The 13,036-nt window shown below is 35.5% G+C and overlaps 2 protein-coding genes across 4 annotated transcripts in view; one reads left to right on the plus strand and one right to left on the minus strand.

Moving 5' to 3' along the window:
• The first annotated feature begins 418 nt into the window (after nucleotides 1-418).
• On the plus strand, nucleotides 419-8,437 carry LOC133876785 (SEC12-like protein 2). Its single transcript, XM_062315034.1, has 10 exons — nucleotides 419-874; nucleotides 1,266-1,360; nucleotides 4,580-4,730; nucleotides 5,370-5,461; nucleotides 5,597-5,696; nucleotides 6,060-6,135; nucleotides 6,238-6,358; nucleotides 7,063-7,179; nucleotides 7,289-7,356; nucleotides 8,171-8,437. Exons 1-10 carry the CDS (start codon nucleotides 584-586, stop codon nucleotides 8,254-8,256), a joined length of 1,197 nt encoding a protein of 398 aa, XP_062171018.1. The 5' UTR covers nucleotides 419-583; the 3' UTR covers nucleotides 8,257-8,437.
• Nucleotides 8,438-9,790: 1,353 nt separating this feature from the next.
• The window catches only part of LOC133876793 (uncharacterized), a 36,866-nt gene continuing 33,620 nt past the window's right edge, over nucleotides 9,791-13,036 (minus strand). For all 3 annotated transcript variants that reach the window (XM_062315044.1, XM_062315040.1, XM_062315049.1), the window contains exons 23-26: nucleotides 11,096-11,221; nucleotides 10,837-10,950; nucleotides 10,319-10,435; nucleotides 9,791-10,196 (exon numbers count right to left, since the gene is read on the minus strand). In XM_062315044.1, the coding sequence (XP_062171028.1) occupies nucleotides 10,131-10,196; nucleotides 10,319-10,435; nucleotides 10,837-10,950; nucleotides 11,096-11,221 (423 nt within the window). In that variant the 3' untranslated portion in view covers nucleotides 9,791-10,130. The remainder of the gene's footprint in view (nucleotides 10,197-10,318; nucleotides 10,436-10,836; nucleotides 10,951-11,095; nucleotides 11,222-13,036) is intronic.

Genomic DNA, 13,036 nt, shown 5'->3' on the forward strand with positions numbered 1-13,036 from the left:
CAACACATACTCTCCTTAAACTATGAATCGATTTGATTTCATTATACATATTGGGATTGGGTGGGGCGGATTAGGTCATATTTAAAAAATATTCATTTCTTTTCATTTTCAACTCATTTATCATTTTAATCTAATCTTTTTTTCTATTCTGGCTTGGCTATTCCCCCAAGCCGAGCCATACCCTTTAATGATATTGAGTCAGACAAAACCAAAAGAAAAAAAAAATATATATATATTGATATAGAAAAAAACTTTTTAATCTTTCTTTTTTTTTTTTTTTTTTTTTTTTTTTTTTTTTTTGTAATTTATTGCATCCCATGCCATAAAATATTGATATGGAAAAAAAATCCAAAATTACTCTGAAGGCTATACAACATGACAGAGGGACAATATCCCTCGAAAATTAAAAGACTTATTAAGAAGGATATAACGGCCATTATGTCTTTGATTTTGTGAGCACATGTAATCAAAGACTTTGTTGTCTTCTCAGTATTTGGTTTTTACATGCGTTTCCGGTAAGCTGAGGGAATTTTTGTCCTTTTTGAGGCCACGGAGAAGCAGATCTCACTCAAAAACAGAGAAAATGGGAAAGAACAAGGGCCCAGACCCTCCCAACTTCCAGAAATACGGCGTGCCGTTCTACTCGGCCGCTTGGGTGCCGTACAAGAGCATCAAATTCGACCAGAAGGAAGATCGGGAACAATCCACCGATGAAGTTTCCGGAGGCCACAAATCTTCGACGGCTCCGGAATCCTCTGCCGCCCAGGACTACGTCGTTTTCGCCGGCGGCGGCGGCGAGGGGGGGAGTGGGATCCCAAACGCCGTCGTTCTCTCCCGATTCGATTCCGCTTCCTACGCCCTCTCCGATCAGCCTGTAAGAATTTCATATTCTGATTTGAATTTTTTTTTTTTTGTGAGTTGTGTAAGTGGAGTAAAGTTGGGGGCTTTGTGGAATTTTGGATCACTGCAAGTGTTTTGTGTGTCGGTCAATTTTTGGTATCAAATTTATGTGTGATTCCTTGGATGTCTCATGTAAAAGGTCCATTTTTTCTTTTCTTTTTAACAGTTAGCTTAGCTTTAAATCAAAGATTTCATGAAATCAATGAATGTTATTCTTTATGAATGGTGCCAATGCAGTCATACATTTAATGTTCAGGATTTCTTTGTATTCATGGAAAAGAAGAACAGCACTGTGAATGTACTTTCCTTTATTTTATGGTTTGAGATAACATTTTTGTTGATGCATAAATCGTCTTTTATTTCAGGTGGCTAAGCTTGGAACTGGCTCTCATTTGCCTTATAGAATGGCGGTTCACCCGGGTGGTGATGGCCTCGTTTGTTCATTTCCTAAAAGTTGCAGGTATTCATTCTTTCCGTCTTTTCTTTGGCAAATTGATAATGATTAATTTGAAAGGTAATATTTATAGAGTACTGAATACAGCAAAGATTATGTATAGCAGGAAACTTCAGAGCCTGTAATTTTTTTATAATCATTTTAAGGATGTGTGTTTCAGTCTACTCGCTTGGTTGATGAGCACCATGATATGTCTTTAATTAAGATTAACTAATGCAGATCGAATTCATGATTTGGAACCAAATCTCAGTAGGGGTTTTAGGATACGGATTTTTTTTTTTTAATACGGCTTATAAGTTATGAACAGGCATAGATTAAGAAACGTAAAAGAAAAAGATTAGTTCAACTCTTGTTCTCTCTCCACCCACCAACTTTTATTTGAGAAGTCCCTATCCATTTATCTCAAAATAATATTATATATTTTAATTTTTCTTTTTAAAAGAAAAAAAATGAAATGACAAATGATAGAAGGGAAAAACAGAGAGCTGTGCATGTGTTGAAAAATTTTAAATGTCAAATTTATAAATATGAGCTGGAAAACATTATAAACGTATTTGATTGCTTTTGTCCTTTTTCTTTGAAATTTAGATGATCCTACTAATGTTGATAAGGTAAAGACCGGTTCCTATATATTTATGTATATGTGCAGTAGCTTTTGGCTTAGAGATTACGAAGCACCAATATTGATGCTTGTACAACAAATCTTGAAAAACTTAGATATTTTTATGTGTATTTTATGTTGATATTAGGTTTATGAAAGTAAATACAAAGTATCAACATGCTTATAAACATATCTAAAAATAATTTTAAAACAATAACAGATAGTAAAGAAACAAATTCAAACTTCATAAAATATTTATATTACAAAAAAACTATAATCAAAACAGAAGATTTGCCTTTAATTTCATTCACCAAAGCCCTCTTTCTATGAAATATGAGTGATTAAGGGCATTTCATATTTTACTTGTACACCGATTCTCTCTCTCTCTCTCTCTCTCTCTCTCTCTCTCTCATATTAACTGACCATAATTCTCCTGCTCTCTTTCAAATTCCTGTAGCCACTCATCCCTTATTTCCTTCTTGGTCTTCTATTTCTCTTTTTTAATTAAAAACTCAAGTTCTCTAACTGAGTTATTTTAAACTGTTTTCTAGCCAATTTGTCCTCCTTTCTTGCTCTTGCTTTTTTCCTTGCTTTCTTACTCGAGATCAAAAGCTGCTAAAGGAAAAGGCTGAGCAAGTTTGATGAAGGGGGATGGGGGTTTTGGCCTTTTGGGTACTTTGAAAGACAGGGATTTCGAGTGTTGTTGAAGGCAAAGGACAAAGGGCATGGAAGTATAGCAAAATACCGAATAATTCCAGATAAGCTACCTTAAGGTCATGTCCCCACACCACACATTATGCCAAAATATAACATGAGAACCATCTCCCACCACAAAACTAGTATATCTAGAAAACTCCCCTCAATCCCTCTTGATATTTTTTGAGAGACCAACCCCATACGATCCACTAACTTTATTAGAACTCCACCCAGCCCACAAGCTATATTTAGAATCAAAGTTCCCATATATAGAATCTACTGCCATTTTCTACAAAGCCTCTCTCTCAAAAGCATAGTGCCATTAACCACTTCCCCAAGAGAGCTCATTTAAACAGGAGTAAATTTTGGACCCCAAACCCCCCTTAGAAATCGGAGAACAAATCTTGGTCCAACCTACCAATGAAATTTGAACTCTTTGCCGATACCACCCCACAAGAAATCCTGCTGAAGCTTCTCTATACAATTGTCAACGCCCTAAGGGAGTGGAAAAAGGGACAAAAAATAAGTAGGCAATTAGAGAGGGTGCTTTTAATCAATAAAAATGTGCTACCAAATTATAAGTGAAGATTCAAAGGCAGATGATTAAGCAATGCCTGCGGAGGAGTGGAGACCATGGAATATGAGTGTGGCTTTGAGAAGGTTAGCGAACTAGGACTGTTTTAAGGCTTTAAAGTAACTAGTGACCAGATAGATTTAATCATGGGAAAGGTACCATAAGTAAGCAATGCAGGAGAAAGATGCTAAGAACTGGCCTGGTAAAAAGTATTGCGTGCAGACTATGATAACTACAATCAGCAGGTAGTGCTGGATCAATTTGTTTTGAAATCATGTCAGCATATTGAGTGAGTGATATGCAGAGTGTATTGGTTGCAATGACAATGATAAGTACTGCAATAAATGGACATGTCTATCAAAGTATATTACAGTACAATGCTTGTAACAATAAGTAATACAATGAATTGCATATTTTGCAAATAAAATCAGTGACTCTAGCTAATTAAGTACGGCAATAAATGGGCTTGTCTATCAAAGTATATTAAGAGTTCCCTGATACCATTTTGTCCTGAATATACATTCTTTCTCTTCAAGATCCTATAGAAGAAACTCGATTGAGAACCACTAAGGCGGATAAAAAATGAGTGTTGTTGGGGATGGTAAGGTAACCGTTAACATTACAGTCCTAATGAAAAAACTAAGTCAAGAGGCCTAAAATGTTTAATTGTGAATGGAACATTAGTTACAGAGAAGAGGGAGATGAGACAGATTATTAGGGTAATTAAAGTTATTATTCCTCTACGCCATCAAGAAACTTTATCAGTTTCAATGTGAAGAATTCATTTTTCAAAAAATGTGTCCGTTCACACAATTAGGGTTCCATATTAATGTGGCTGCATAAATTAAACCCTCGGCATTATTCTTTCCAGTTTTATTCATTAAAAAGAAAAATTGGGAAATGGGTGGATTGTGCTTTTTCAGTTGTTTGGTATTGCTTGGGTTATGCCTTGAAGGGTGAACAAGTTGTTGGTGAGCTGGAGGGAACATTTGGTAAAGTGTAATGCCTTGAAACTGTGGAGGTTGGCTCCTTTGTGTTTAATTTGGTGTCTTTGAAGAGAGTGGAACGCGAGGAGCTTTGAAGATCGTGAGAATAGATTGTTAAAGCTGAAGAAGATAATGTTATAATCCTTTTATACATATAGAGAGAGGCATGGAATAGTTTACATGTTTCTAAGGTTTTTGGAATTTTGTTCTTATTTTTCTATATTTTAGGGATTCTCTTGTATCCTTTTGTGAACTAGGATTGCGTCCCTCTGCACTTTTAATGAATTTACATTATTTATAAAATAAAAAAAAAATTTGTTCTTTCCGGTTAATGGAGAGTTGTTAATAATTGAGCTTTTGCCATGCAGATGGTTTGAATGGGATGGAGAAAAGAGCGAGGAAGCTCATGAATTGGGTCTAAAGTCGTCTGATAAAGTGCTCACCAAGTTGAAAGATGTTGGACAGCAATTAGCTTTGGCATTTAATAATGAGGGTTCTGCACTTGCTGCTGGTGGTGATGTAGGAACTGTCTTTCAACTTTTTTTTTTTAATGAATAACTGTCTTTGAGAGAGAGAGAGAGAGAGAGAGAGAGAGAGAATACATTTCAAGATCATTATCTTCTAAGCTTCCAATTCTTCATTAGAGAGATGGTCACCTATTAGTTAAACACGGATGTTTCTTGTATGCCCTCTATGGGGTGTTCCGGATGTTACCTAACTCTGCTTTTGCAACACTCCTGAACCGACTTGATATAATTCTTTGGAAAGGTTATATTATATACTTTTCTGTTTTTAATGTAAAGCTTACTGAATTGAGCATAATATAATGTTTTTATGTTTTGAATAGTATGGGATTCTATATTGTAGTTGCCTAAATGTTCAGGTCAGAATGTAAGTCATGTAAGTTTGCTTTGTACAACTTGATTCTTTTCTTCTTTGTAATATTTTGCCCCCAATGGGGACAATGCTCTGGTTTTCTTTTTAAAGATAGCATATATTCAAGGGCTGATTTTAGTATATAGTTCAATGGAGTTAAGTGGCTTCATCTCTAGACTGAAAGCCAAACTTGCGTGGCTGGATTTTTCTTTTCCAAAATTTGTGTCTTGGTTCATGCAGATATAAGATGCCTTGTGATGATCTGAATTTTTTGCAGTACAGGATGGAAATTTGAGGGTCTTCATGTGGCCTAGCATGGAAATTATTCTCAATGAGGCCAGTGCTCATACTACTGTTAAGGACTTAGATTTCAGGTTCACTGGCATGCATTTGAAATTTCAGTTTTGAACTTGCGAGATCAAGGGGAAAAAAAGTGAAAAAGGAATTTATATGTTTTTCTTCTATTAGTAATGAAGTTATGCTGACACTTTGGCTTGCTTGTCTTGCAGCCTTGATGGGAAATATCTTGTCTCCTTGGGAAATCGGGGCCCTGCTAGGGTTTGGGATATGACTTCCTCAACAGTTGTAGCTTCTCTTTCAAAGGAAAATGTAAGAGATTCCATAAAATTTTGCCATGAGGGAAAATCAATTAAATTTCAACTTCAGTTAAACTAGAATGATACTTGGCTTTCTAAAGTTGACAGCTACTTCCAGTCAATTTGATTTGGTTGATGTTTTAATACCCACAAACAGAAAGCAGATTACATTATAAAAACCACAAACATCTCAATTGTTCAGTGAGTCAGTTAACCCAAGTTATTAGTGGGACGACCTAAGCATGATCTCACATGCCGTCTAAATGTATTATAGAAATAAGAAATTTGACTTTTAGAGAATATTCACACTTTTCCTCTGATTTGAGTTGATATTTCAAACATCTGGGTCAAACTGATTAGATTTGTTTACGTACAGGATGAGATTTTTAGCTCCTGTAGATTTTCTGAGAGCAATGATAAGAATCAGGTTCTATATATTGCTGCAGTGACAGGTGAACATTCAGATTAGATGCCATCCTCAGTTTCTGGTAGAAGTTTTTGCCTTCTACATTACTGTTTAATGAGCTGACCAATGTGATTCTTATTCTACATAGATAAAGGTGGAAGCATTGTAACATGGAATACAAACACATGGAAGAGGATCAGAACGAAGCCTGTAGTTCGCGACACAATTTCTGCCTTCAACGTTTCACCAGATGGAAAGCTCCTTGCCTGGTAAAATTCACTTTGCCTATTTTGAAGTGCTTGAGAACATGAATTGTCACCTTCCTCGTGGTTATACTTTTCAAGTTTTGGTAATTGATAGATGCTTAAGTCTTTATTTTTCAATACCCTGTATCTTTGGACAACAGCTTTTTTTCTTTTTCTTTGGTGATTAGTTTTCATGAATTTTTTGTTCTTTTTGCTCCTACTAGTTAGGTGGCTTCTCTTGTATACTTTCTGTGTACCTGGGGCGCTTTATGCTTTTTATAATATGTTAATATTTTGATTACTAATAAAAAAATAATTTGATAGATGTGATTGTGCCTTATATCATCAATGATTCTCTATCTACAATAGAGAATCTCAGTGACTAGTGGTAAAATATTATGGTGGAAATGAATATAATTTAGATGCTTTTGAAGAAATCCTGCAAGGGAAAGTCAATGGTTTCCAAGACCATTTGCTCAAGGCAGTTGATTTATCATGACAGCAGACATTTTTAGTCCTCAAGATCATCCTTTCTTTACAATAATTACCATCTGTTTGTAGTCTTGAAATGGCTAAAACTTACTTTCTTGGTTGAATGCTTTGTGGGTTCTGAAAAAGACATAACTAACATTTTCTACCCGTAAGAATACTTCTTGTACAACTATCCAACTCTTACCATGCATTCATGAGCTCTTAACTTTTCCTCCATTTGATTGGTTGGCATGCAGTGGGACGACTCAAGGAGACATTCTGATTTTAAATTCAACCAGTATGCGGGTTCAGACAATTGTTAGGAAAGCACACCTTGGCTTTGTAACTGCACTTGCATTTTCATATGACTCAAGGTTGTAATACACATATCTGCATTTTAGTTCTTAATAACAATTATGCTGCAGCATTTCCCTTCCAAGAGTAAATAATTATTGACAATGAAGCATGTAACTTTGTGTACAGGGGTTTGGCTTCTGTATCCCTGGACTCAAGTGCAAGGGTGACACTTATTGAGGACAAGAAGAACACGGGTAAATGCCTCCCCTATTTTATGATGTGATTATTGAATTAGGTATCCCTCTGCTGTTGGGCTGGTAATGGTCGAACTGCCCTCTATAGCCTAGTAAACCAGTCGCATGATAATACCTGACTTGGGCTCAAAATGCAAACATAGATCTGTAAGCATTAGGATCGTCTTTGGCCAGTCATTGCTTCAGTTGAAAGATAGTTGTCTAATGGAAATGACTGAATTTAGAAAGCGTGGATTTAAAAGCTTGTTAGCAGATATAAAATGGGTGTTTAACAGAAACCTGAAAAAGGGAAGGGGAGGCATTTAGATATATAGGAAGAAGCAACAGTGAGAGGTAAGTGCTAAAGGTAAGACTACAGTAAAACAAGACGGGAGAGAGTCATCTGGAGTTTCCCTTGGTGTTGTGTTAATCATTTCCTCTTTCTTTCTTTCTTTCTCTCTCTCTCTCTCTCTCTTTTTGAATATTAACGTAATTCTCATTTGAAAGAAAAGCACTGTGTCTGGTTCCTCGACAAGTTTTCTGAGACCTATTGGTACTCAAGCCAAATGTGCTTTCATCTAGTAATTATTTGGTGTTAACGGATAGATACCTAATTACCTATCCTCTTCAGCCAACAGTTGGGCCAGTATGACTGGCTTGATCTAATAAATTGCAAGCCTCATTGCACAGGATTGAAATCCAACCCGTGAACCTGATATTAAATGACAATTTTCCAGAATGGTTTTTAGGGAAATGGATTTGTAATTCTTTCTACTACATGTTAAATTATCAAGTGGTTATTGGGATTATCTCTCATTTCTTTGTTCTTTTCCAGGAGGATTGAGCTTATGGGTGATTGTGTTCATCATTTTACTTGCCATTGCTGTATATTTTATGAAGAATGAAGGAATCCTTAACTAGAGGTTGCAGTTTATACTCTGAATGTGAAAATTGTACCAGTAGAACTGTCAAAAGCTTTTTAAATTTGCATAAGACAGCCTTGGAGCTTGTCATAGTCTACTGTCCAGTGTCCACATTATTTTTAATTTGAATCTTGTTTTGATATTCTGTTCAAGCAAAATTTGTTGTCTAATTTTAAGCATATGGTGCCAATTTTTTTTACTAAAAGATGGGTACTAAGATGTTGTAGAGTTTATTCATTAGAGGTTAAAACAATTAATAAAAAAAAAATGCTACGGGTATCAATGCATAAGTTCTTAATCTTCATTTTGGTACTCATCTTGGTATCTCTAGTATTTTTTTTTTTTTATTTTGTGTATATTAGCTTTTGGACCCGCCTTCTATTTGAGGGCTGATTTTTAAGGGTAACCGGGTTTGTATCAGGTTGAATCGTCTCAAACATGGGCTTCCACTAATCCTATGTATCTAAACGCCTTTTATACTCGATGGGTCCTAACCACAAGAGTGGTGAACTCTACAAATTTGTTACATCAACAAAATGCTTCCATCATCATTACCCATGAACTCTCCAAAATTACAAATAATTACGTGTCATAATTCTTGGATCCTGGAATTGTTAGTACTCTCCCGATTTCAAGTTAAATCTCCCCATCCCAACTAGTATTTTTTCTTAAAAAAAAAAATTATTAATCACATGGAAATCTGTTGGCAACGGCATGAAAGATGCTCTCATTCTGAATGATTTCACAAATTCATCACGAAATAATTTGTTAAATTTTGAGAAAATCTAAACCTTTAATATTCGTTAAAGGGAGCTTAAACCTTTTCAAACATAAGGCTTGAGATTAATTTTTTGCATAATATTTCTTCAACCAAACATTGGTTTAAATAGGGTTATAAAATCAAATCAGATCAAATCCCATAGGACCTGTAAATACTAATATTCCCTAAACTAGGAAAATAAAAGAAAATCTCCCTCATTGGCTAATTGTCTAATACAGCAATGGAGTATAACTTTCCTTATTGGAATAAAAAATAAACTATAATAAGCTATTATTCTTTTTTTTTTTTTTTTTTTGACATGTCCACCCAAAGAAGAGGGATTCGAACTAGTGACCTCCGCTTCATGAGGCTTGATCCCCATCCGATTAAGCTACCATTTGGGGACTACTCTTTTAAGACCCTATTCTTGTAACACAGACCCCAGACGACAGATTTGGTATTTCCAGTAATATCATTCTTCATTTTTCTCTTTACCTGACTCCCTTTTATACAGAGTACCGTATGCCTCTGGAATAGAGCACACGTCGCCTGGTAAGTATTCTTCGCCTTGTACCATACACGCTTATCACGGTGGCACAACTGGGTTAATGACCACTGTTAACGTTTTAATGGTCACATAAAAATCCTCTGAACGTAATGTGGAAGACGTGGACCACTTTTATGATCTCATAATCTTCTTGAGAATTACACAAGATGTTTGTCTCGATGGTCACAGTGATCAATTTTACATGAACTTCCGTTGATCATATGATTAGCAAGAGAGATTTCTTACATTCAAATTTACATTCTTCCAATTTCAGTTGAAGCATATAATAAATTTGAACCATATTCTAGTACCGTTTCCTTGTGCTCATGTACAACCATGAAAATGAGAGCAAGAATAAAAATAAAAATAAAAAAATAAAAAAAAAAAAAATAAAAAAACGATTATTTTCTCTATATTCCTAAACTAATTCTCATTTCCTTTAAATTGATCCTAGATGTCACTATAGTTGGGATGATAATTTAAGACTCAACAATTCCAAGAAATGATTTTTCACCTATGGAAGGAGATCAAGGCTCTTTCGAGACTAGGCAAGTCAAAAGCAGCATTACTGGCGCTTCCTTTGGTAGAGTGAATAACCAACTAGGGCAGACATCAGGAAAGTCCAAAGCACCTGTCACAAATATAAAAGATGGGAATGTAACAGGCAAAGTAAGAATGCTAAAAGTGGGGAAAAGCAATAGAATTACTTGGTGCAGTTTACATAGACAATATGCGAAAAGGTATTGGACTTACTGTATTGATGGTGTGCCACCGCTCAAGCCTTTTAATCCTCGACTGCATGTCTTCAATAATCCCTTCTATTGGAGATACCTCCCTACATGGTGAGGATTCTGAAGCTGAACTGCTGCCCTGTTGTGTCCACCGTGGTATTTGAAGTAACCATTAGAGATTGTAGTAAGTACAATATTCGTGCTTCCAGAATTAAAATAGATGCACCTTTTTCAAGATTTAGAAAAGGGATGAGTTAGTGTGGGTGGGTGGGGGGTGGGTTAAGGCTCAGTGTAGGTTGGGCCATTTGTGGAAAAAGAATGGGGGTTTCTCTAATTCCCTTCGTTTTAGAGAATTCTGCAATGTCTTGTGATAATAATCTGCAATGTGAGACAAAGCTATGCAAATAGAATCTGACAAGAGTTACTTATCAAAAAAAAAATAGAATCTGACAGTCCTAAAATTTAAACCAAGAATGTTATCTTTTATGTAGGCTTCAGAAGTAAATGTCTGTCATCCCCATTCACTCAGCAGTACAATACCTGAGATTGAATAAATTCCACAAGTTCCTGCAGCCTTGCAGCTTGCTGAGGGTTAATTCCACTTGAACTTCTTTCCATTGCTGGTAATCTCTCCAAAATTATTTGAAGATAACTCTACATGTAAAACAAAAATGTCAATAAAGTCTGACAACATAAAGGATGCAAGTGGGTTCACGTGATAATTTATAAAATGACAGGCTGGTGGCATGCAAGCACAAAATCATTATACTATACTGTATTCAAGTAGTAAAGGCAAAACCTTTGTAGTATATGATCCATCCAGTTTAAGCATTGAACCAGCAGCTGCCACAGCCTCTTTATTAACACCTTTGATTTGTAGGTAAGGACTAGGGGCATTTTGTAGATGATCAACCTCAATTAGGATCTAGAAGAGGCAAGGAAGATAGATTTTAAAGCCAATATAGAGCCCCAAAAAAGAGAGAATGGGATAATGAATGACTAACAAAAACATCTAAAGGGAAAAAATTCTTATAATATCAGAAAACATCGTGCTTTACCATAATCAGTTCATCAAGAGCAGGAGCTACGAATCAGATTTAAAAAAGTTACATTATATATCCAAAACAAAGACTCCCAATTTGAGCATTGAATGATGAAGAATGACATCCATTGCAATGACAAGTTAGGAAAATGGTAAAGCATCAAGAATTTTTAACAAATATTCATTTTGAGTTCAGATTGCAACCTTTTATTATATGGTTGACTTGATGCAATTGAAACTTCCAAGGATTTAATTGGAAGCTGAGATCAAACTCTGGGATTTATTATGTAATAGAATTTTAAAGACAAAAAGAGATGTTTCATACCACCACCATCTCAAAGATTCTGGAGATTCTTCTCTTCATGGTAAATGAAATCAATAACTAAAATTTCTCCCCTCGCTCAGATATTAGTGATGCTAGCACTCAGAAGCTCATTTTGTTTATTTTAATTTTATTCTATTTTAGGAATCAGGGGTATTATTTTAACTTCAGATTTTTAGAAATAGGAATTAGTTTTGGTGCATTGGGTTATTTTATGGGTGTCTCATGCTACTAGGCTTTTATTTTTAGGGTTTTACTAGTTATTTAGTTGTGCTTAGTAAGGAAAACCCATTAAATCCAAGTCCTAATAAGATTAGTAATTATTACTAGTCTATTTATATGGATGCAATGCTTTCTAGTCCATGGAGAATACGTTCTGCTAAAATTTCAAAAGCTATGAAACTTTGTTTGAGGTTTGTGTGATGCAACCTCAATCCAAGTGTAATGCTGAGGAAACCTTAGGTATTTATAAAATTAAGTGTGATGCCTAAATCTATCTTATTCTTACCTTTCTAATCTCCAGCAATTCATCCAACCTTCAAACGCTATAATCTGACCTTGACTTCTCACCCTTAGAACCCAAAAATTTATAGGATAGAGACCATAGCACAAACCGCCTTTTATTAGCCTCCCCACCCACAGACCCAGATCTGCCAGCTCCTGAATTACTGTTCACAGCCCAGAACTGCCATCCAAAAGCCAAATCCCTTTCCCTTACCCTATTTGAAAGCCCCAAATTCCCTAATCTTTTCCACCACAAAAGCCCAAGTCTAGCTATCCCCAAACCCTAAAACGAGTCCCTGGCTAGAAACTCCAGCAACTTTGCTTCCTATTTCCAGCCCATTAAAGCCCTATAAAGCTCAAACTTTCTGCACCCGATTCATAAATAAACCTATAACATCCATTATCTGCTGTCTTACATCAGATATGGTGTCAAAGCTCTTTGTGCTCCGTCAATTAGGTAACCGTTTGCCCACATGAACAATATCCCTTCTTCAATAGGAAACAATCCCTATTGTGTTTAAAACAAAGAAAGGAACAGAATATTTTCAACCCGATAAATCAATTTCATATTTGCACAAATTGCAAATAGTTAATTATGTTAGCAATGAAAAAGGTAGAGAAAGAAGGTTAAAGCTTTGCCTATGTCAGGCTCCACAGCCTTCAGAGTTTAAAGTTCTATTTATCAGCTGCTGCAAGCTCAATTCTCAATTAAAGATATCACAAAATTTTCCTTGTGAAATTTTACAATATAGCAATATAGGTGCCAGTCTATACACAGCATAATGAATGCACACACCATATGTGCAAAAAAAAAAAAAAAAAAAAACAAGAACAAAAATTTTCACTTGCACCAGAAAGGAGTAAGGGAGCAA

This window comes from Alnus glutinosa, chromosome 1 (assembly GCF_958979055.1).
Source record: "Alnus glutinosa chromosome 1, dhAlnGlut1.1, whole genome shotgun sequence".
Taxonomy (NCBI): domain Eukaryota; kingdom Viridiplantae; phylum Streptophyta; class Magnoliopsida; order Fagales; family Betulaceae; genus Alnus; species Alnus glutinosa.